General features: G+C 37.0%; 1 protein-coding gene across 12 annotated transcripts in view; it reads left to right on the top strand.

The window, feature by feature from the left end:
- LOC131439375 (complexin) overlaps positions 1-24,257 on the top strand; it is a 721,216-nt gene that overhangs the window by 596,935 nt on the left and 100,024 nt on the right. For 10 of the 12 annotated variants that reach the window (XM_058610312.1, XM_058610344.1, XM_058610354.1 and 7 more), the window contains one exon: positions 23,437-23,603. In XM_058610312.1, the coding sequence (XP_058466295.1) occupies positions 23,437-23,603 (167 nt within the window). The remainder of the gene's footprint in view (positions 1-23,436; positions 23,604-24,257) is intronic. The other 2 variants (XM_058610396.1, XM_058610385.1) reach the window with 1 other exon arrangement.

Consider the following 24,257-nt stretch of genomic DNA (forward strand, 5'->3'; position numbering starts at 1 on the left):
AACACTCCACAATCACTTTGGAGTAGTGACAGCAGACCAAATCGCACCAAAAAATGACTTCACTCCAACGGTTGTGGATGAACGGCAATGCTCGCTTTTTCAGGCATTCTTCAATATACACTTAGGATGTCATCGTCGAATATGTGACGAATGATTCCGTTTTCAGGCCACGACAGCAAATCGCTTGCCAAAACATGGCCTTCTTCACCAGAATGTTGTCAAACACGAAGGTTGCAGGCACCGGGAACTTGAATCTTCCCAGTACATCCCCATATCGAGTTGCGATGAAAAAAATTTCTAGTGGGAAGCTGCTTACAATCGAGTTTGACGAATGTTTCTTCATCCATTAAAATGTAACCCTTGTAACACGTACTTTTATCCGTCCCTGACAAGAATGTTCCGCATCGTCGTTGTATCTCAGATCGAAAGACCGAAATTGGCTTTAACGCACCTTAAAATCTGTTCAGCTGACAATGTCTGGTTCCAGTTTTTTCATTGGTCCACTGATTCCTTTCAACACTTAGGACACTCGACAAACTGTTGTGTTAATCATCTTTAGCCCCTTAGCTAGCTTGGAATTAAAACACTTCGGATTTTCCAGGTGCTTGTATGCAATTTTTTTCTATAAAGCTTTCTATACCCTTGTGGCAAATCAGTGACACTAAGAGAAAACTGCATACAACTCAAAATCGCTGAGATATTTCGTGATGAAAACAAACATCACATGTTAAAAGGCTAAAGTATGAAAGGAGCTTTTTGTAACACTTATTAGCATGCTATATCATCCTCACGGAACGTTTTTTTTTTGTCTGGAAAGTCTCAATAGTGAAGCCTTAAAGTAGTCTAAACTAACTACCAGAGAAGTCCCGTTAACGTTGACGGAAGTTGACTGATCATCTGGATCGTACTGTTGGAGGGCGGGTGTGTCGTGATGAAAACAAATACGTTTCTAAATAGCGATTTTGTATTTGAGTTTGTAAATGAGCTGTCAGAAAGTGTGAAAGAAATCCATTTGAAGTTGTTTTCTGAAAGTAATCGACTATTTTGTTCTAAGTTACACCAGTTGTTCTCTATAGAAGTGTAAACAAAGTCCTGTCAAAGACTTTCGATTCTCAGCACTACAGCCACGCTAGCGAAAAGCGAGGGGTTTGACAAATCTACTTTTTGTCAACATTTATCTTTCGAAATAGCAGCGAGGAATACTTCAATCGATGGGTATTTGCTAGGAAAGTTTACCAATATTCTACTCCTAGGCAGAGAGTTATCCGAGAGACTCGTCTAAATTAATAGTGAAATTGTCGATGGCACTACTGTCTTGTGACAATAATGCTGCAGGGATGAACAGAACTGACGCGTGTTGAAATTATTGAACAGGTTTTTTAGGCGAAATGTTGTTTCACCGGATTGGAGGAAAGTGAAAATTATCGCCACTTAAAACTGGGGAACCAAACTTACAATCGCAACTCATATATTTGGACTCTTTTCAAAGTTGGCATTGGAGATTGTTAAAAAAAATATTCTGCGACGTCCTGCCGTTTGGTCTAGACGAACGGTTTACTATCAGGTACTTAGTTTGGCTGATTGAAAATGATGAGACGAATTAGTTCCTTGTACCACTTTCAGCTGGCATCCAAATTGCTTTTGCTCAAAAACAACAAATGGCATCTTTATTTTTAGACACGAAAGATGCTTTGGACTCAGTTTCCATTTATGCTCTTTCAGATAAGCCGCACAAAAATTCAACTATGTAACAAATTTATTTGCTCAACTTTCTGTCAGAAAAGCGCATATATTGTTTTGCATAGCAATTTGGTTACTTCTGAATTAGTTTCATGGGTATTCCACCAGGATCATGTCTTGGTCTGCTCTATTGTAATTTTAACGTAAATGATATTTACAGCTATCTTGTTATACTATGTACGCTGGGACAACTAGCAGATAAAGCGTTGATTTTGTTACAGGACCCAAAGGTATTCATTTGCAAAAAAAACACTGCAAGATACCTCGGACAATTTGTTCACATTAGATGTTCAGCTGGGTATCGAATTCTCTGGTCATCTTTTCAAGGAAGCAACTCAGTTTCAAATGATGGGAAAATGTTCGTCCAGGTTTTAACTGGTTCGATTTTAAATGCAAGGACACATTAGGTACCCGATAACAAAACACTGACAAAGAATACACTTTTTTTGAACCGTATCAGAATGGTGGGGTGCTCACCCAAAAGAATAAATGTAAAAATTGTATCAAACAACGATAGTGTCCGGTAGAGCTTAAAATCATCATGTATTTTTTTATGAAAGAACACAATCCAACAACTTCAACTTCGTTTTTCTACCGTCTCATTGGTAAATAATCGCATTTAAAAAAAAAACAAAGAGAGAGCAGGCATTTCCTTCTTTCACATCAACAAAAGAGAGTATCAATGCTTACGTCACTCGTTTCCCTACATCAAGACGAAACAAAAATCTCATATACTTGGCAATTTAGTTGACTTTTAATTCTCTTTCTATTTTCAATATATTCAAAATCTTTGCAATTTGGCTATAAGAATAGCCCTAAATATGATAAACCAAAGTTATTACACTCACCTCTACCATAACTACTATAAGCGGCCCTTACACGAGAAACCTACACCTACAATAAGTTCATTAGATATGATATAACGTAGAAAGCCTTAGTTACCAGCGTCTGAAGGTGAAGCGAAGAGTGAAACTAGACTTACGATGCGACGTGTAGGGATTGCTGGCGAAGGGGTTACCATAGAGATATTACTGTAATTGAACTACGTGGCGCCCGAGCACAGCTGAACATGCTCGGTACTTCTGTTTCACATGCAAACTAATGTAATTGGCAAAACGATTCCCTCGGATAGGAGCTTCGAGCTACGGGTTCGAGTCCCGTATCTGCGGAAGTTTTTTTTTTTTTGCTTCAAACCAATTCTATAACGCGTATCGCCGAAGTACACTAATCAGCAGACGAGCTTCGTGGAATGATGATTATCTGAGACGATGATTGCACTCAATCATCGAATAATATTTCAGGCATGGATGTGTGGACATTATCATTAGCAAATATGTGTACATTATCATTACACGATAGACGCAGATCTCCATCGTATCAATTTTGCTCAAAAGTAGTCATTGTCCTTGTAGCGAAGGTTATCGCGATATTGATCATGTCGTTTCGGTACGCGTCGAACATTGTGATGTCAGATCTCAACAGTTAAATTATTTGTGTACTCACGGAACACTATCCTTTGTTCCAGTTCGCGATATTCTTGCTTGATGGGACTTTCCATACATGAATCCAGTTTCTCATTACATAGGCAGGCAGTTTGAGTTTCAATTCAATGACAGCCCATTTTCTGTTTGAAACTTATCATTCCCTAGTTACGGCGCTTCTACAGCGAAAACCATTTAAGACATTGAACAGCATGCTTCTAAATTATGCTGAAACGGAGCTCTAATCCAATCCCATAAGCTCAGCAATCAGCTCGAAAACGTCGGTATTAATTTTCAGCAGGATGAAGCACTCCGAAAATGCCGTTCCCTACTCCGTTCGGAGCCAATCGTCGTTCCGTTAAATTGTGACATAATGGGAACTGATTGAGCACCATTCAATTCAAAATATCCTCATAATGCGCAGATTTTCAAACCCGTCAGTAGTATGATAGACGTGCCTCCACACGTTGTTAGTAAGTTGATGACGATGACACGTACGAGTGAAGCCTCTTAAGCAGCAGCCTCTGGAACAGCCTTGGATAGAAACAGCGGCAACGGGTTTGTCTAAAATTAGTTCAATCAGGATTGATTCTGTTGGTAGCTCAAAATAAATATATGTTTTTTTTTGTTTCATGTCATACTCGCCTTGATTTTTTTTCTCATTCTTCCGGATCAAACGGATCAGTATTCAACTGGGCCGATGAAGCTTTTTGTGCTTCGCCAAGCGCAACGCTTCATCATCGGGATGCTTTGAATTTATTTATTTCGTTACAGTAAGCCGACCGGAGGTTACTGGCTGACAGTTTGGAAGTAATTTGGCCCACTGGCGAACATAATCGCCATACTGGAAATCTGGTTTGCTACTGTTTCTCCAGGTTTTGCTAGGAAGAGTTAATGCGCAACTATTTTTAACCGACAATGCCATTTGGTCTTCCAGCGTAGAAATCTGTTCAAAATTTCCGAAAAAATAAATGAATGTTTATTCAACATTTGGAAATCCAGTTGTAGGATACATACATACATTCCATAACTAGGCTATATTACCCATTTGAACACGCTTGTTAGTTATGGCTTCTGTATGAAGAATATCTGATTGATAGCGTTATGCTTTGCAGGAGTTCAACTGAAAGATCTCTGATGCGTATATTTTTCGGCATATTTAAATGTAATGCAAATTTGAACATTTACTCAAGTTTTCGAGATGATCCTGTTGCATTTGACACAGTGTTTGATTTTCGAAGTCAATTTCGACTATTTGAGTCTTATATACGTGACCTAACATTTTTGCTGCTGACATTCAACAATAGTATCAGAAATAAATGCGTTTATCACGAGCGACTATTTTCCGGCGTGTTTTTAAATGGGATCGATTTTTGACGTGGTTCCTCGTTTTCGTGTACGAACTTGTTCTAAGGTGAAATTCAGTGCCAGGAAGTGCGCGTCAAAGTGTGGCCGCTTGAGTTGAACGAATCTTCGCACAAAGCAGACGATATAAAACCGACACATATAAACTAGGAATATTATTTGGTGATTGAGCGCAGTGGGCTTTCGACACGTTTTTCTACTAATAATATATATAATATGATATAATATTATATTATTTCTACTACAAAACTTGAGATAAGCTTTTCTATACATTCTGAATACGTATACAAATTTTGTTGATTATGTTACTTCTGATACATTCAACTGGCTTTCAGATGGATGTTGATCGAGAGTTTGCGTTTGAAATACACTTTCGTTTGGCATTTTTCATGTAAATTGTATGAGCGTTTAATGTTTCTCTGAAGAAAGAACAGAATAGAAATTACTGATAAAACCTTCTGATCGGAGCTCCGGAAAACCATAGTGTTATGTTCCATTCAAAATAGTTCGATGAGATTGAGAAATGTCCCTTGTCAGTCCTTGCACTGCAGTAACTAACACTAATAAATGAAAAAAACATCAGAAACGCTAAGTTATACTAATTCCAAAGATATCAATTTCAATCACCAAAAAATATTCCTAGTTTATAGGTGTCGGTTTTACATCGTCTGCTTTGTGCGAAGGTTCGTTCAACTCAAGCGGCCACACTTTGGCGCGCACTGAATTTCGCCGTAAAACATGTTCGTACACTAGAACGAAGAACCGTGTCAAAAATCGATCCCATTTAAAAACACGCTCTTGGTTTAGATTAATCTTGAATCTAACGAAACAGCGCATCGTATTGAAATTTTGACAATTTCTTATAACATTTTATAGTTTCGAGTGAAAAATTAAAATTTTGTGGAAAAATTCGCTTCAAATACTGTTTTTCAATTTTTCAAACATCCCCGTATAAGGGAACAGTTACCAATCATAGTTTTCGAAAACCAATTATGGCTTCACAAAGCAAAAATTGAAAATTGTTGTAAATTTAATTACGACAAGTTAAATGTTTTTTGTTTTTCAAAAATCGATAAAATTTTTGCCTTTCTCATATAGAAAGGTTATGCAATCACTGTGAAAACCGACTTTTGAACCGAGGCCCGGAGGGCCGAGTGTCATATACCATTCGACTCAGTTCGTCGAGTACGCAAAATGTCTGTGTGTGTAACGTTTTTTTGCACTAACTTTTCTCGGAACTGGCTGAACCGATTTTCACAAACTTAGATTCAAATGAAAGGTCTTGTGGTCCCATACAAAATTCCTGAATATTATTTGGATCCGACTTCCGGTTCCGGAATTATGGGGTAAAATGTGCAAAAAAAGAAAAAATGTGTTCTAACTTTTCTCATAGATGGCGCGACCGATTTTCACAAACTTAGGTTCAAATGAAAGGTCCTGTGGGTCGCGTATAACCACGTGGCTCGCTCTGTGTATTACATTTTTCTCCATGCTCTCTCGCAAATGTTCAGAATGACTCTCGATGTGGCCGGATGGCCAAGAAAGTTTTGATATTTTCGGTTACAAGTTTAACTACTTTTCTACTGGTTGAAGATATTCCTACTTGTCGTTTTGGATGGATATGACGCTAACGGTGTCTTATTTCGCCCGTTATGAATCTAAGACGCTTTGCTGGTGCACTGGTTTTCTCGAATAGAAACGATGGTTTCGAAGGAGTGAAGCGATTCATCGATTGGAAAGCATCGCTCTGATTGATTATTTAAATCAAAAGTCAATCTGTTAATCTATAAATATAAGCGAAATGTTTACTAATGATTCAGAGCCACTTGTCACTCACCAGAATGTGGCTCAAACGTGCCTAAATAAAATGTGAGCTCAGATAAAGTCACGTTGAATTTCGGACACCAAAAAATTTTGGCATAATTCAAGAAAACCGGTTGATTATTTAAGAATAATCGAGTTATATGTTAAACAGTTAAACAGTTGATTAAGATGTTTATCCTGCTTTTTGAGAAATCATTTAATATACTCGCCTTTAGTGTCCGTATGGTATTTCAAATACTCCCTATAAAACATCTGATGGTCGGTATCTATTGAGCAATTACTTTTAGCAGAGCTAATGTCTCTATTTACAGTATAGAAATCCAGAGAAAAAAGCCATTTCTTTGATATACGATATTTCTCATAACAGTCACTCTACGAACATTATGCTCCACCTTCGATTCAACAATATTCTTCGAGTTAAAATATTGTTTTAAAGAGTTATAACGATTATTAAAACAAAATGTAGCGTTGGGAGGAACAAAACTGTTGGTTTCCAATTGTAATTAATTGATTCTGCAATTGATTTCTGATGCAAATAATATCTTCTTTATGTTCTTTTCTTCTATATCGACATTTCAAGGGGTATATTGTATCATTGTTGTAGGGCGTGTTGTCTCTTATTGTGGGGCATACCAATGATTTGATGGTTACTGGGGGCATTATCCCTACGGCCAGCGAAAAAACTGAGAATGTGATTGTTCTGGAGAATGTGTTTGTATCAATCAATTCTCATTACTTCTATCGGAATCATTGAAAATTATGTTTCTCAAGTGTATTGCAAAGAAATACATACATTCTCGAAGAAATATATCAGTACATTTAGAAATATCTCAATATTTTCTTAAGGGGCATATTATAACAATTTACTCGAACCTTTCTCCCAAAAATATCCTCGAGAAAATTAGGCATGAGTTGGATTCTTGTTTAATTGCGTCCTTTTTTCTCCAGTCGTTGTAGCTCGGGGACTGCTAATGGTATAAAAATGCAGTCAGAGAAGAAGAAGCTGTAGGAAATGGATCGATTTGTTCCATTTGATTGTATAAGAATGTTGTTCTATTGTTGTAATGACTATTTTTCATCAGGAACTTCGAGCTAGAAAAAAAAATTCAGGCATTTCAAATTAAAAAAATTATGTATCTTCTTCACTTTCCATTTCACACTAATCAAATTAGCATATGGATTTCCATTCAGGGCTAAACCTTATTTTGAGCTAAAATAAAAAAATAATAATAATGGATTTCCTTTACGTTTCGTCTTTGAATCAACAGTGCATAACAGTTTATGTTGAACCACTAAGCAGACGTAAAGTTTTTGCTATTTGCAGACTAAACCTTTTTTTCAACACCAAAGTGAAACGTTTTTACTTACGTACCGAACCAAGACGTGTTTTTGGCTGATTCGGGCCCTGTATGACCAAACCTGAACCGATCAGGAATAGTCGAAAACACTGCAGCAGTTCAACATAAACTGTTAAGCACTGATGAGTCAAAGACAGAACGTAGAGAAAATTCATGTAGAGTTTGAGATTAAAACGAAATTATTCAACTAAAATTCGAATAGGTTTTAATTTGATTTGTTCGGTTAGTTCCTTAACTTAAGAAAAAGTATTCGATTTTTTCCGTGTATTTGTTAGTGAGGTCGCTCGATTTCCGAGAACTTCTTCTTCGATACCCATTTGAAGGAATTGCTCAAGAAATTTAAACCTCGCGTGTCGTTAAAACTTACTCACCATAAGTGCGGGTCTTTGAATCGAACCCAGGTAGGTCTTTCCTTCAACCGTAAGACCGTCCCCTTGATACCTTTTTGTGAAAGGACTCAAGTATTGATTTTTGCAGCCATCGTCTCTCTCGGTGAAATGGCGGCACTCTGCCTTTGGAAATTCGTTTGAAAAGTAAAGTTTTAGAGTGATTACAAGAACTGCCAAACAAGAAAAAAACGAAAAGCATGGTAGTATTATTTCATTCTCAGATTCTTCCATGCGTTAAGTGGAACTCATTCAAAGCAACCGTGAAGTGTACTTGCCAGATATTCTGTCTCCATGTGATGCCACTTGTGAATGTACATAAATGCAAATACCTACTAGACTAGATTAGAAAACCAGTGACTGTGATTATTTGCAGATGAAAAGAAATCACTCACGCACTTGTCCTTTCTCTTACAAGCCAAAAATAAAGAGCAACATCTCTTTGGGATGACTTGTCAAGAACAGCTGTGTGCTTTGAAGCCGAACTTTGCGTTTGATGTACATTTGCTTCATGTGGTTTTGTTGGAAAATTGTCAAGGCAATGTCAACTCTGCTAGCACAAGATGATAAATTTCCCTAATCCATTCTTTCGGAAAACAATTTTCAAACAAAAATGGAATAACTCTGCTAATTGCAAGTCGTGTATCAAATATTAAAACTGTAGCTCTACACGTTTTTTTTTCAATAGAGTACAATCTTGTTACTTGCAGAAACACATTCAACTTAATGAATAATGCTGCATTGTGCAAAATTGAACGTAAACTGGAACAGTAGCTTACATGCACACGGAATCGATCGATATTTCCATTCTCGCATTTAGCTGACATTTCGTTTCGTGCATCGAAGAAAACATTACCGTCAGCAGTCAGACTGTCCATCACAAACGGAAATTATTCATCAAACTGAACTGATGAACATCGTTCAACAAACAAAAACATAGCACGAATGTTTGAATGGTGTCTGGCTTAGAGCCAGAACAGTCCCGACCAAATGAAGAGAACTGGAAAATAAATAGGTTCATGCATAATTCAGAAATTGATTCAACGTTCGGCCTCACCGTCGTTGCAAGGAAAATTCAATCCGGTTAGAAAGCGGATTAAAAAAAAACGCCAATTTTCACGTCTTCCATATTGATTTCACCAACCCTGATTCAATGGCATTATTTTTAATAAAGAGGCTATAAATTTCGATAAAAATCAGGTTTTATTTTCATTCTCAATCTAACTTAATTGTATACAAAAATATGTTCGGATATTTTTTTATCGTTGCGGGTTGATTTGCTCGCGATAAGGAAAATTACTACAACCCGACAGTCACGCTACTATCGTTCAAGTGGGGTTGCGTCGAAAACTCGCAACCGACGGCGATCGATAACGGGCACTCGACGAAAAGTGGTTTTTATAAAAATTTCACTCTTCTTGGAAGACTGTCCGGCGCCCGTCTTGTGGCCCCGTTTGCTGACGCCGTCCGATGAAATAGGAAAAAACTGCTGCAGCCTGTCGGTGGGAAAGTTATTGTATTTATTGTGGCTTTATTCCAATCCCGCAGCCCGAAAAAGAAAATCCAATTTTCACCAGCAATTGGTAGTCGTTGAACATCATTTTGTTCAATCGATAATCAAGTTTGCGGTCGATGAGGCAAAAATTGCAACATCAAGGTTAATCGAATGCTTATCTGGCTTAGTTTGGAAGGATTGTCATCGTAAACTCACATGCAACGCTAAGGGAAAACCGTCTAACATCATAATCAACGGTATTATGCAGGGTTTTATCTCTCCAAAAGGAGCAAGTATCATTTCCGAACAAGCTTTCCTGGAAGAAAGACAGTTTGCGTGACAAGAATGTTCCGACCAGTTCCAGCAACGATGAAGCTGTGAATATGCATTGGCATTAGCGGGTTGATAGTTTTCATTTTTCCACCTTCTCCTTTCGCTGATAGCTTTCTGGTTCATCGAAACTCGTTGACAAAATGTATACAGTTTAGAGCGAACACTGAACCGGATGTTGCATCCAGTCTGATTGGCATACATTCAGGGGGGAAGTGGTGGAAATTTTTACAAGCAAATAAACAAGTTGAAGAGATTTTCTTCGTTAACGAACGGTCATGTCCGCGGTATGAATAAGTTTAGCACAGTGGATTGCGAGACTAGATAAAAAAGAACCGTTGATTTTCAGCCCTTCACTGTGTTTGTGAACCGCAAAGAAATCGGAGCCTGTCGATGCCTGATGCCGTTTTATACCGCTGACAGACATGTGATTTCCGTACAATGATTTCTGTACAACGTTGTACGCGTACAACGATGAGGTGACAGACATGTTTTGCGCACAGAATGAATGTAGTGTGAAACGAAAATACTCAAAATTTAGCTTAATTTCCCAGCTCCGATGATCGATAATATTGAAACCAAAAATTTTTGTGGTTTGAAGATTATTACTAGCAACTAATTTATGACAGATATAATCTTGTCGCTCTGTCTTAGCTATTAAACTATTTGTGTGTAAGTGTTCATTGGATGACAGTATCACTCATATCATTGTTTAAATGTAATTAGTATTAGAGAAAATTAGATGTTCATAATTTTGATGTTCTACCGTAACATTTACTGATAAAAATAAAAAACAAATATAAATATAGAATGGAGGAAATATGAAAGGCTTTTAGAACTAATTTTCGGTACACGAGCACTATTTTTTTGCAACGACGCTGATTTCTACCAAAATGGTGATGAATCACTAAATTTTGTTTGTAAATCTTACCGACTTTTGCCAAATCTGAATGAATTTCAAGGTGTTCAGTCATAATTCCTTTTTCACCCGCATATTCAGGATAAAAAAAAGAGCGCATAAACTATTAAGATTGAGTCTCAAAATAGTAAATAAATCTAAGATATTATGTAACCATCAGAAACGGCATGGCACGCACATATTTCAGAAAAATTCTGTCAACGTAACAGTTTATTCATCACGAAATTTTCATAAAAAGGATTATGTTCATCATAAAACTGAATTTAAAACCTTCTCGAATTTTAAATCATTCCGAAATAGATTTGACATAGGTTTGATGCTATTATATAACAGCAAAGTGCTACAGAAATCTTATGAAAAACGGTCTACTACACTGGAATATAATCTGATAATGGTTTTATTAGGATTTTGAGAAGTTTAAAGTTGTTATGCTATATTTATGAAGTAACACTGAAAACTATTACAAGTATTTCTTAAATTGAATATGTAACTTGGTATGTTTTCTGCTTCAAATTACTCACACTGAAAAACATGATTCGATGTTCTCTCTATTCATACCCCAAAATAAGACTCTTTCTAAACAATTTAAAAACAAGTTTTCTTTCCATCGAACGGCATTCAACCCGATGACACAAGACGAAGTAATAAGAAGATTTAGAGTTTCCAGAAGTGAATATAGGGGACCAATGTTATAAATGGAATTTCGATAGGTCATCAAGAAACAGGATGATTACACAATTGGTTTATTCATGTATTGGATATTTATCGTTTATTATTACCACATGTGCATTCAACATATGAATCATTATGTTTTTAAGCCCATTTCAACAATAATCTTACTTGTTATTGAATAGAAAACAATTACTCAATAGTGCTGATTTTTTGTACAAATATGAATAAATTGTTTTCTCTATTTGTATTTCAAAACTTCACCTAATTAATGAATATTTCTTGGCTTGACTGCTTTTTGAAAATATGCTACAAAGTATATAAGTTTTATGCTGCTTTTTAGCATTTTACCGAGATTTTTTTTTTCAAAATATGACGATGATTGTTTATTATTTGATGAGCAGAAGAAGGAAATACTGTTTCATGAGTTCACCATAGCTCGCCAATGGCGCTGGTAGCAGTAAACAGTGATGTGATTTTGCGCTGTACAACGATGAATGACCGTAGTACGGAAATCACCGTTGTATCATGATGCTCGCGTGATACCACCGTGATTCAGGGTGACAGACATGTGATTTCATGGTGTACAGTGATACCGATATCACATGTCTGTCATAAGCATTAAATACTGAATAATTGATTCTGTGTACCGTTGTGACTGCCGAATCCAGGATTGATTTAAATTTCTGACAATGTAAACATAGATGTCCGACATCGGTTCTCAAAAAACATGAAAAATTTTATAGTTATTTCACAGAGAAATTACAGTCTCAATTTGTCGCACTTTCATGGTCCTCCGTAAAACTGACAACGATGATAATAAACTGGTTGCACTGCTGAGTTCCCAACACCATATGTACACCCATTTGACACCGGTATGTGAGCACCAGCCATTTGAAAGTATACCGATTACGTCGAGCCCCTCGCGTTTCGAGCCCCAAACATTGCGATGTTTTGATATTCATCGCGACTCTCAAATTGTGAAAATTATCTCCACTTGATGTCCCAAAACACTGTCTGCTGTATTTTAGGTAAACCGACCAGTTATTGTGAGAGAGTCGACCCAAAATTTACTAATTTTCGTGCACTAAACAAGGTAAACGCGTAAAACAAAAGTATTACTGTTTGTTTGTTTACGTTGCTATCAGCTGATTTTGAAGTTCCGATTTTGATCTCATCAAGATGGCGTCGTGACAGGAGGCCGCATATGTACAATACAAATGTCAAACCGTGAGAGACATTCCGATCCGTTAACTTATTATTATTAGCGGCCCTTACACGAGCATTAAAAATGTCATTTTAAATGATGACTAAGTAATGATGTATTTCAAATTTGTTAGAAATCTCGTCATTACTGCACCATTACACGTTCATTAAAATGATATTATTTTTCAGTAATGACATTTTTATTGACTCGTGTAAGGGCCGCTATTGGTAAACATTTAGATTTAATATTTCATTTCATTTTTTTTTAAGTTCCTCTCGTGTATATTTACATTAACTACAAGCGGACGATTTACAGCCGATGCGCATTATAGCAGTTAAATGGAAGTTTGAATATATAGCTTTTCCGTTGGTAGTAAAGCTACACACAATCAGTCTCTCAAGCGCATAAGTACATGGGAAAGCTCAGGATTCAACTTCCAGGTTTTCGACATCCACGAAAAACTCAGAGCAGATTAAATAAATTATGTGAGAAATGTAAAGCAATGGTACGAATATTTCAAAGCATATTCATACTTTCATTCCGTTTGGAAATTCGGATTTCTCTTCGTGGATGATCTCATTCTTTGCTTCTTTGTCATCAGCGAAATCGTTGAAGGGACGTTTTTAAAAAAGCATTCGTTTATTCGGGCTCTTAACTGAACTCTATTCGTGCCTATTTTCTCTTTCATTTTGCCATGAACTAAACAAAGTTGACAAAGTTTTACGATCTTGTAGTGTTGTACCCTTGCCTCGATATTTCACCCTTTGACATGGTGAAAAAAGCTTAAAACGAATATTTCTAAGCAACTTACCTCATTTATCACAATGACCAAATTAGCTGCCTTCAGAAAGTGAACTTGATGTTTTGCCATAATTCGTTTAACTAAAAACTTTTCCTAACAGGCCACCTGTCGATGTCGTTTAGCAACAGATTGAAGACCTTTCGCCATTGTCACCCAGAGCGGTCACTCCACGCATGCCATTCTGGAAGCAGCTAGGGTTGTACAGACTAATTGTAATTAGTAATTGTTTTTATTTGTCAAAATCAATTACCTTGGGAAATTTCAATATTGAAACGGAGATTACAGAGTAACGCGATACACAGTATCGAAACGAGTAGGGATGTCGTAATATCGATCGATTAATCGAGTAATCGATTAATAACCCAGATAATCGAGTAATATTTAATCGATTAGCTTAAAACTAATATTCGATTATTGAGCTAATCGAATAGTTAAAAAATTCCCATAGTAATAATCGAATGAATAATCGAGTAATCGATTAATATCCTAGACAATCGAATAAATTACAATCGATTAGTTTCAAAATTACACTCGATTATTAAATAATCGAGTAATTCGAAATTTCCGACATCCCTAGAAACGAGTGAAAATTTTGACATTTGATTTCGTTTCACTCATGGCACACTTCAAGTTGAACTGTTTACAACACAAGAACTCTCGCGCTCCACCAAGCGGTGAGTGCGGTCATTTTGGACAGTACCGGGTACCAACAAGATTTTTTCAAATTTTTGTAGCCACATGTATTTCCTTATTATTTATCTTTGATTAATTCAAATGAATTATGAAATTCATTTAGACAGCAAGTTTTTGTGCTATTATTTTGCAAAACATTAGGCTTCAATTGTCTTATTAACGTTTAGAAATGTTACATTCGAAACTAGAATTGTAGAACAAAGACAATACCCAAACCCCGAAAAACAAATGGCGGAGAAGTTCAATCGTCCGACCATCTACATGGCATGGAGAAGATACAGAAAGTGGGTAAATGGGTTGACGCACACACACAGCGGAAACAGTCTAAAACATCAGTTCTGACTCTCCGAACTTGACCCCTTCCGACTGTGATTTGGTTTCATCGACTTTTCATAAATTTGCTGATCATAACTTCTTTAACTATGAAGATGTGTAAATATGGCTTAATGACTGGATCGCTTCAAAAGATGATCAGTTCTTTCAACACGGTATTCGTCAGTTGGTGGAAAGATCAAAGAAAATTATAGTTTTAGAAGACAATCTAAAACTGGAGAGTGGCCATTTTGTTCATTCCATTTGTGGAACTTGACCAAGGCTTTAGATGGATTGATGTCCTTTTCGGTGTAATCCACCCCGGAGATTTTTCTTTGCATAAGATCTTGAATTTAGAAAGAGTTATTTATTTAACGTTCTGGCTAATCATGAAATTCTTGTGTTGGGGTCAGAGCTGTTTATCTGTTTATCATCTGTTATGCAGTGCGAAACATTCTAAAAATCTGCCAGTTTTGCGAAGTATTGTTAAACATTTATAGAAATCTGTAAGTTTCTATAAATATTGCATCACTGGTTTTAAAACCTGAAACCGAGACGTAACTGAGTGCTAAATTTACCTTATTATACTCACTTTGTTTGGAGTGTATGTAAACAACTATTGATCTTTTGATTAGAAATTTAACAAAGCATGGTTGATGTGAATTGTATTTAAACTGAATCATCTAATTGTGGGATCTGAATCCTGGTTGGAACGAAAGCTTTACATAATATAATTTGTGAGTGATCTTGTTCGAACATGGCACATTGAGGGAAAAATCAAAAAAAAATTAAAATGAAGAAAAAACTAAATTGTTCAAACCAAACTGGTAATATTCAAAACACTTTGTTTTTGATAAAGCTGGTCTCGGAGAGTATTCGCCATTTTATCTCTTTTTTCGCCAGGTAAAATTTTATTGATAGGTCCCGTTGCGGTTTTCATGTTTTCAAGCCCTTTTACTATAACAGCAATAGAAAATGGAGTTAATTTTATGCCACTTGGTGACGTTTTCATTTTCATACTTTTTGATTTCTATGCTTAGCGAAAAAGTTAAAGCTCGTGAAAATTCATCCATGACTTATGCCCACAAATTCAACCAGCTGTTAAAATTATAAGCAAAAAAAGAAACTACTCGAAATACCCTGGGCACTAATTTGATAACAATTTTCCGAAAGAGACCACTCAACAAGCGAATGATTGGAGTGAGTGCTGAATAATACGCGTTGAATAAGAATCAAAGAATATTCGCCCTTGTCCAACACTATCAATGCCAGAAGAAGATATGCGAATCTTATAAGAATAAGCCTGGACAGAGCTTAAAATTGTCACGCACTCTCAATGAAAGGAACCATTGCAACAGTCTCATTTTCAATGTTTTAGTGTCTCATTCGAACATGACCGACACCAAAACAAACGAAGAGAGACAAAGCATTTTCGTTTCTCATCGAAAAAATGAGAGAGTATAATTGCCAACGTCACTCTTACCTCTATGACAAGACGAAACCAAACTAACGTCTGCAGGGAGCATCAGCAGAATTTCAATTCTCATTCTTTCATCGATGTATTGAAAATCAGTGACGCTTGGCTATAGAAAGTGACTAAAATATGATGAATCGAAGTAATTACATCCCAAAACCTCTTCGGAAACCAAAACTACAGATTCGAGTACCAACAGGTAAAAGTCATTGTGTAACGACACTGCATACTATGGGATTTTCACTGAAAACTGCAAATGACTGAAAGAGTAAATGAAAGAAAAAACACAATTTTGAAACTACTGTCCCGCTGATGTCTGGACATGGATTTCGTTCTCATAGTTTGCAAGCGAAGCTGAGAGTGACAGTATATTCCTGTCATTTTCGTCTATTCTTAGTCTATTTTATACCATCTCATCACCAAACGTTAACGTTTCAAGCGTCTCTCGTTAAAACGAAATCTTAAAATCTTAAAAAGTGCTGTGGCCCGGCAGTATATTTGGCGTCTACTTCTAGGCTCGACAGTGCCAGACGAGGCCAGTGCTGGTGGGACCCTATTAATCAGGCACTCCCAATCCATAGATTTGGCAATCCATAGTCTGCTCCAAATCCTGTTTTCTTCTGATACGCAACTGCAAACATCTTGCCAGATCATAAACTTCCTGTCGTATTTATCGGCAAAAAGGGACTGCTGTCAGCGGGCAAAATACGACTGGCATCCGGCTGCTTCGTCTCAATTGAAAATTTGGCTACACCGGTTCTGAAGGAGACATGGCTGCCAGCTGTCGGCAGTACCAGATATGCCAGAATTTCAATTTTCTGCACAGATTTTAAAAATAACAGATTTTCACAGATTTCTTAAATCGATCACAGATTGGCAATGAACCCCAAAAAGTATTCAATTTGCTAGGGAAAACTGAGAGAAAAGGAATATCTGAATGGAGACCTTTTTTTTGATCACCAAAATGATTCCGATCAGCTATTATGTAACGGGAAACGTGCACAGATTTTGCACAAACTGTTTTTTTTTTGGCTTGATCACAGAGTTTTGACCTGGCAATCTTGGGCAATACTGCTGGCAACCAATGTGACCAGAACCGCGTGTGCGTTTTGCTTCTTGTTTTCGATTTTATTCAAAGAAATAATAATCGCCAAAATGGTTTGTAATTGGTCCAAGAAACAATGCAAATTTAACGCTATTCTTCCAGTTATTTAGTTTTTGGTACTCAACAATTAAAATGGTTTGGAAAACGGGTCCTAATTTTTTGACGCAACAGAAATTAAATCGAAATCATGGAAAGAACTAGGCTATCATAGAAAGGGGAAAACTTTCACTGCTAAAATGGAAAGCCGACTGGGTTGTTGCTATGAATGTCAACATTTCATCCGCTTGTTAGTTAAACAGAAAACAGCAAATGCAACAGAATAACGAATCGTAAACATATTTCTCACGGATGACTGTTCACGAATAGAGAGGCAAAACAATATTTGCTCATTATTAACTAATGACATATTTGTTTTGACAACGAATAATGTTCGATTTAGCACGGTCAATTGTTTTTCGAATAGAACACCTCTGCTGATTTCATTAGATACTATTTGTCAGGTCACTATCATCCCAAAATCACTGATGATAAAGCGTGACGTCACACTATTATGAAATGGGGTGAAATACACGGTAAACATAAAGTTCAACGATGAGGAAAATCGTAGATCCGGTAAATCCGGGTTTGATTGCTTGTAAAGCATCTCATTGGTTTCATATGGCAAATGCAGTGAGAAAACAGCAGAAAGCATTTGTAAATTATTTCGCGTTTCTTTAAATATTATTTACTCACTCCATATCAATACTCCCATCTGGTGGTGAACAACGAGCAACATGGATAAATCTCGGTTGAATTTTCAAAAGGCCGTAAGAGCAAGTGACAGTTTCTCCTTGTTTAATTTCTCTTCTATTAATTATCAAGCTGTTTCCACGTTCACCACTCAACTTCGCTCAATTTTCTATGATAAGGGGCAATTTACAGTCGTAAGAAAACGGACATTGTGGCAAAAGCAGGTTTCTTTGCTTTCATTGAGCGTTGAGTCATTCAAAAGAGAAATATCAGTTCATTTGGCACATTTTTCTGAATAAACTGGTGTTTTTTTTCTTGAAAATTCATCAAGCAGTAGCGGAGTTTGCGTTTGCGTTTTCGAACAATGGCTGTTTTCCAACGATTATAAGTAGAACCATAAACAGCTCCCAGTTTTCAACTCGGAAGATGGAATTCGTGATACTCATAAACGGGTACTTATTTTCAACCGTGTAAACAAACATACAGGAAAAAAAAAGCAACGGATGATTGAAAACTTTCATCTTAATTTCAAATTGTCTTGAATCTATTTTCTCCATTCGTTCTTTCCATTGTTGTCAAAACACTAAAGACAAAACCACCTAACAGCACTCGTTCTGCTCAATAAACTAAAACTAAGTAAGCCGCGTTGAACCTAAATTGAGCCAATGTAATTCAATGGTTGAGCCAATATTCTATAACTTACATTTTTCCCTTTTATTGCTTGACTCACAACGAAACTATCTAGAGCTACTTGACCTAAAATTACCTCATTGAATCCTAAGACAAGCCAAGACAGCTGACGTTACGATTTTGGAGCCAAGCCTGGAAGCCAGTTTGACGATTTTGGTGTTGTACTGCTTTCCTTACCACAGGGTTATTCTCATCGTATTTCGCAGTGTTTGCAACAAGTTTAGTGAAATTGCCTAAGGAAATTAAAACTCAAAATATACTAAATTCAACAAATATTATTATTGTATTTAACCAACACGTAATATTCAAATGTTGGATAGCTTAATACCACACAAGTATTATTATTCGAATAATGGAACGTAAATAAAATGCATTAATATATAAACGAAATTGGCTGCATTGCCAATGTCGCAAGTCATATACAGTCACTATCATCAATAATTCAGCAGGGCCCACGGGAAGTTGAGGTGTGCGAAACAGCTCATATTGGTGAACAGCTCCGAACCGATCAGCTCACCAAAATGAATCGATTCGATTTATCAGCTCATCAGCTCATTTAGACTGAACTGATGGTTAACTTCGTGACCCGTTTTCCTTGCACCGTAAAAGGGTAAGATTTCTTTCTGATAATGTGTCATTCAATCCGTTAAAGAAGGATAGATGCAGGTAAAGAAGAAATAACGAAACTTGGTGCAAACATTTCTTTTCGTTTAGAACTCGCTCTTCAAGAGCCAAAGATCCGTTCAGCAATGCGGCGAACTGGGTAGCAAATGAGTGAACTGGTGAGCAGCGGTTCTTTTCAAAAGAGCTATGAGCTGTCAGCCCACATATATGATTCGATTCATTGGAGCAGCTCAGGAGCGAATTGCCCATCTCTAACGGGAAGCAAACAAAATAAGAGTAAGATACCACCTGTCTCGTCTTCTCTTAGATTGAACCGAACTCCAAAATTAAATAGAAAGAACTCAAAACTAGGTAGTCTTCTAGTTCCGTGTACATACGATCTTGCGTTCGAATTCGTACTGAATTCTCGGTTAATTTTTCAGAAGGCCGTAAGAGCAAGTGACAGTTTCTCTTTGTTTACTTTCTCTTCTATTAATTACCAAGCGGTTTACACGTTTATCGCTTAACTCTTTGCATAGAATGATACCCGAAACATTCGACTTTCAAACAGAACTGTGAAATATAACAAAAATTTTTTAATCACATCGCAATAATCGAAAGAGAGAATGAACAAAGAGAAACTGTCACTTGCACTTACAGCCTTCTGAAAAATCAACCTAGAATTATGCAAGTTTGTACACCGTTAAAAGCGGCTTACTCAATTTTAGCTTATCAAACGCTAAGACAAGACACGACGACAACGGGGGAGCTCGTTTTGTTTCAATTTTATATCACAATGTTCCCGTTTCTGTTCGGCTGATTTTGCCGAGCTCGTAAGCAATGTTGCCAAATACGGGGGACATTTAAAACAAATTTTATAAAATGTATGATTCTAACTCGCCGATGAAGATGAAATTTTTGAATTGCAGTGTTGTTTAAATCAAATTATTAACTCCGCGTTGTCTAGTGTTTTTCGTTGGGAATGAGTTTTATGAAAAGTTAATTATATCCCAACACCTAATCGATATCTTCCCAAAACTTTATTGACAAATGCAGATTTTTTTTTCTAGATAGAAGTTTAGAATCAGTTCAAGCATTCGCACAAAAATGATACTGATGCAGTACAAGAAGTGAAGAAGTGTATTTCATGTTTAATTACATAAATCAGTTGTGTGAATATGTATTTGTTCTAATAATTGGAATTTCTGATAAGGTTGATAATAAATAAATAAACACACATTTTTCAAATTTTGTTTAAGTCTTAGAGCAATATCAAGAACTCGAAGATCTGCCTTTTTTCACAGAAAAAAAAACAGTATTGAATCACAAGATTTTTGAAAACAAAAATATCTGGCATCCTTGGCAGTTAGTGCTTCTCCTACGGATGTCAGATTTTTTAAAGTACGCGATTATTCAAAATTCGTGTATAATTTTTGAGCTATTCGATTAAGTTTTAATCGATTATCTGGGTTTTTAACCGATTACTCGAATAATTATTCGATAATTTTTATTGAAGTTTTCAAACTTGATTATTTGAGTTATTAATCGATTAGTCGATCGATATTACGACTTCCCTACACGGAACCGCAAAATAACCAAATTTTAAGTACATTCTACCCAATTTGGGGGTTCCGTTCAATAACCTAATTTTAGGTGAAGTGGTTCCAGGTAGTTTCCGCAAGGCACATGCAAAAAATACTTAAAAATGAGTTATATCTACTCAATGATAAGTTATAGTTCCTCTACAGTTGAGTCGTATTGACTTAGTTTCAGATAGAAACGGTTTACTTAATTTTAGCTTATTGAACGAAACTCTCGCTGTTCGGTGGTTTGGCTCTTTGTATTTTAACAACAATTGAAGGAGAAAATGAAAGAAAAGATTCAAAAGAACTCGAAATTAGGTAAAAAGATTTTCAATTTTCTGCACAGATTTTAAAATTTTTTTTTGACACAGATTTTCACAGATTTCTGAGAATGATCACAGATTTTCGCAGATTCTGGAATAAATCACAGATTTTTGAAATCGAGCACAGTTTAGCACCAAAAAGTACAGAGCGGTTGAGGGAAAAGGTACAGAGCGTGTTGGTAGTGAAACCTTTTTTTAATATTATGGTAAGGAAAACGGGCACATATTTTCACAGACAGGTTTTTGGCTTGATCACAGATTTTTGAAAAAATGACCTGGCATCCCTGATTAATACCGATTTTTGTACTCGATACAAAAATACAGATATGCAATACCGGAACACAGGTGAAGTGATCTTATTGTTTTGCTTTTTGTGCTTTGATAATAATTGAAAGAGTGAATGAGAGAAAGAGCTTCAAAGTAATCGAAATAGAATAACGGTAGTCACTTGTTAAATCTTGAAGACTGCTTTCATCACATTTTAATCGCAATGAACAAAATGTTTTGACCATGTTTTCATGTGTTTTACATAGTAGTGGTATCAAACACGCATTTTTCATGCACATATTTGAGAGGAAATTGAACATAACTGAGCTCTATTCAAGGTATTCCAATTTAATTTTTTTTCGACGATTGATTCAATCGAATTTTCGATTCAACTGATGTCTATTTCTTCTTTCTATCGATTTACATGTGTATCTTTCATTTTTCTCTGTGTAGTAGTTTTAAATAATTGGTGGCGAAAATTTCACTGTTTACAGTTTTTTTTTGGTTTCTCTGTTTTCCAAACCTTAATCATGGATTCCCCAAACAGAGACGACAATTTCGTATACATAAATTAACGGCTTTCCGTGAGTGTTCGTTTTTAAGAATAGGCTTTTCACAAAACAGAAATCAATATCGAACCGACTTGAAAATGTTGCTGTGCACAGCAAGTGCAAGTGAACGCAAATTTGGTATTTGAAAAGAAAACTCAACTCGTTTCATGACTTAACCCAGACCTAGGATTCACTTAACATTCAACATAGATTGAAACTGTGTTCACTCATTGCCATTAAACCTTCACTCAACTGTGCCCTTTTACACGAACCGTTGACTCATCCTGATGGACTACACCCCCATCCATCGTAAAACAATCAATTCACGTCCATGCTTGAAGATACTTTCGCCGTCATCGGTTTCTAGGAAAAACAAGTGAATGAAGCCTAAAAAAACTGAAATTGATTCTACCGCAATCAATCAAAAACTGAAAACCGATCCGACACTTTTTACCCCGGGGCGTTGTTTGCCAGTTCTTTGGAACGAAAAGATGGACATCTAAAATTACACTTTGAATCTGACAAGATGACAAGGGCTTACCGCGTAAGCCACTGCTGAAGTTTTCCGCTCCCGTGAATTCCAAATTGTCGAACACTTGCTTTTTTCGTTTAGGTGAAAATATTGTGGAAGAATTGTTCGATTGAAAATCAACGCAAATCAACAGATCAACAGATCCTATCATTTCACTTGTTCATTCATTTGAGTTGACTCATTACAATTTTGAGATAAACTCAGTGAGCACATGTAATATCTATTACATAGTCTTCATAGTCTCGTAACTGTGCTAAGACAGACAGCCGAACAACTCAAAGTACCCAGCCAAGCTAATAATCACATTATTGTAATCAAATTTTCACTCGCAGCGCAGTGCGGTGTCGACAGCTGGGACGTGACTATGTTAATTTCGCCAGCAAGCGAAGGCGGGGGCGGACAAACTTTTGGACAATGCAAACATGTCGGAATTTTAATGAACTGAATTTGGAATTAGGTGGCATAATTCTTGAAACAGAATCTGTTTCAATCATTGTGCGGAATCCATTACATCTGTCACCGTCATTCGGTAAACCCACCGTGCTCGGATCCCTGCTGGCTAGACAGCTGAGCGACGCCCATCGGGTTTCCCAGTTCGCTGTTAAGAAGTGACAGGAACATGAAAAGTAACTTTTCTTCTACACTCGCCCACCCGACGAGGGGTAATCCAATTATCCTCTTACTTTCCGTTTCGATACTCGTTTGACACCCCGGGAAAGAAAATTCCTAACACGACTCTGCCATATAAATAATTATCACTAATGTACATCCTGCTGTTTCGTGAGCAGCCGGCGTTCGCTCGAGGACCCCTTGGCAGTTTAACGGGGTTTTAGATATTAGCTAAACAATAACAGACCCATGTTGGTGAGCTGCTGTTCACGAATGGGGCAAAGGTTTCTCCGGCACTGGAGGACTGAGATAGCGTCAACTTCGCCCCCCGCGCAACCTTACCTGAACCACTTGTTTTCCCCCTTGTAATGTGTGCTCAAACTTTCCAGGCGCTGTAGGCGGTGATGGCGGAGACGATGAGAACGACAAAGAGAAGGAGGAGGAGGCCGAGCGCGAACGCCAGGAGGCGATCCGCGAGGCTGAGGAACGACGAAAGGAGAAGCATCGTAAGATGGAAGAGGAGCGAGAAAAGATGCGACAGGAGATCCGGGATAAAGTGAGTAGCCTATCTTATTTTTGGTTCGTTTGTTTGTTTCCGGAGGGTATTTTGGGGTTTCGTTGACAAAGGCAAAGGCCCCGTTACCTTTGTAACCTCACAAATCGTCTACCACATTCAATTTTCACTCAAAAGGAAACTAATTGGGTTATAACTGAGAAAGGTCACCGGAATCGGCATACACACACACAAACTATTCCAAGAACAATAGATCCTTGAAATGCTTTATTCCTACCTCAAACATATGAACTTTAGAAACACGGTGGGGATTTCCGAGTGAAAACATTGACCCAATTTACTTTTACAAAACAAGCCTCTCAACTTAAAAGGTCTTGAATGGAAGCGGGTAAAAACAGACAGTATTACTCCAATCACAGCGGAATTATCTGGAATAAAATAACGACCAATCATACGGTGACTAAAACAGAAAAACAATTCCGAAAGTGCCATCCAACTTCACCCAGTAAAGCGATTACCCACCTGTAAATACACTGAAAAGCTACTGGGAGAGAAAAAAAATCACCCGCGAATAAATAACCTGTCAGTTCATGCCCTCTGGGGGTCGTCGTTTGCGTGTGAGAACCAAGCCAATCCACTAAAGTTAGTGAAAACTATTCCGCCCCTAACACCCTCGGTCGCCAGCTCATCAACTTT

The sequence above is a fragment of the Malaya genurostris genome, chromosome 1, assembly GCF_030247185.1.
Source record: "Malaya genurostris strain Urasoe2022 chromosome 1, Malgen_1.1, whole genome shotgun sequence".
NCBI lineage: Eukaryota > Metazoa > Arthropoda > Insecta > Diptera > Culicidae > Malaya > Malaya genurostris.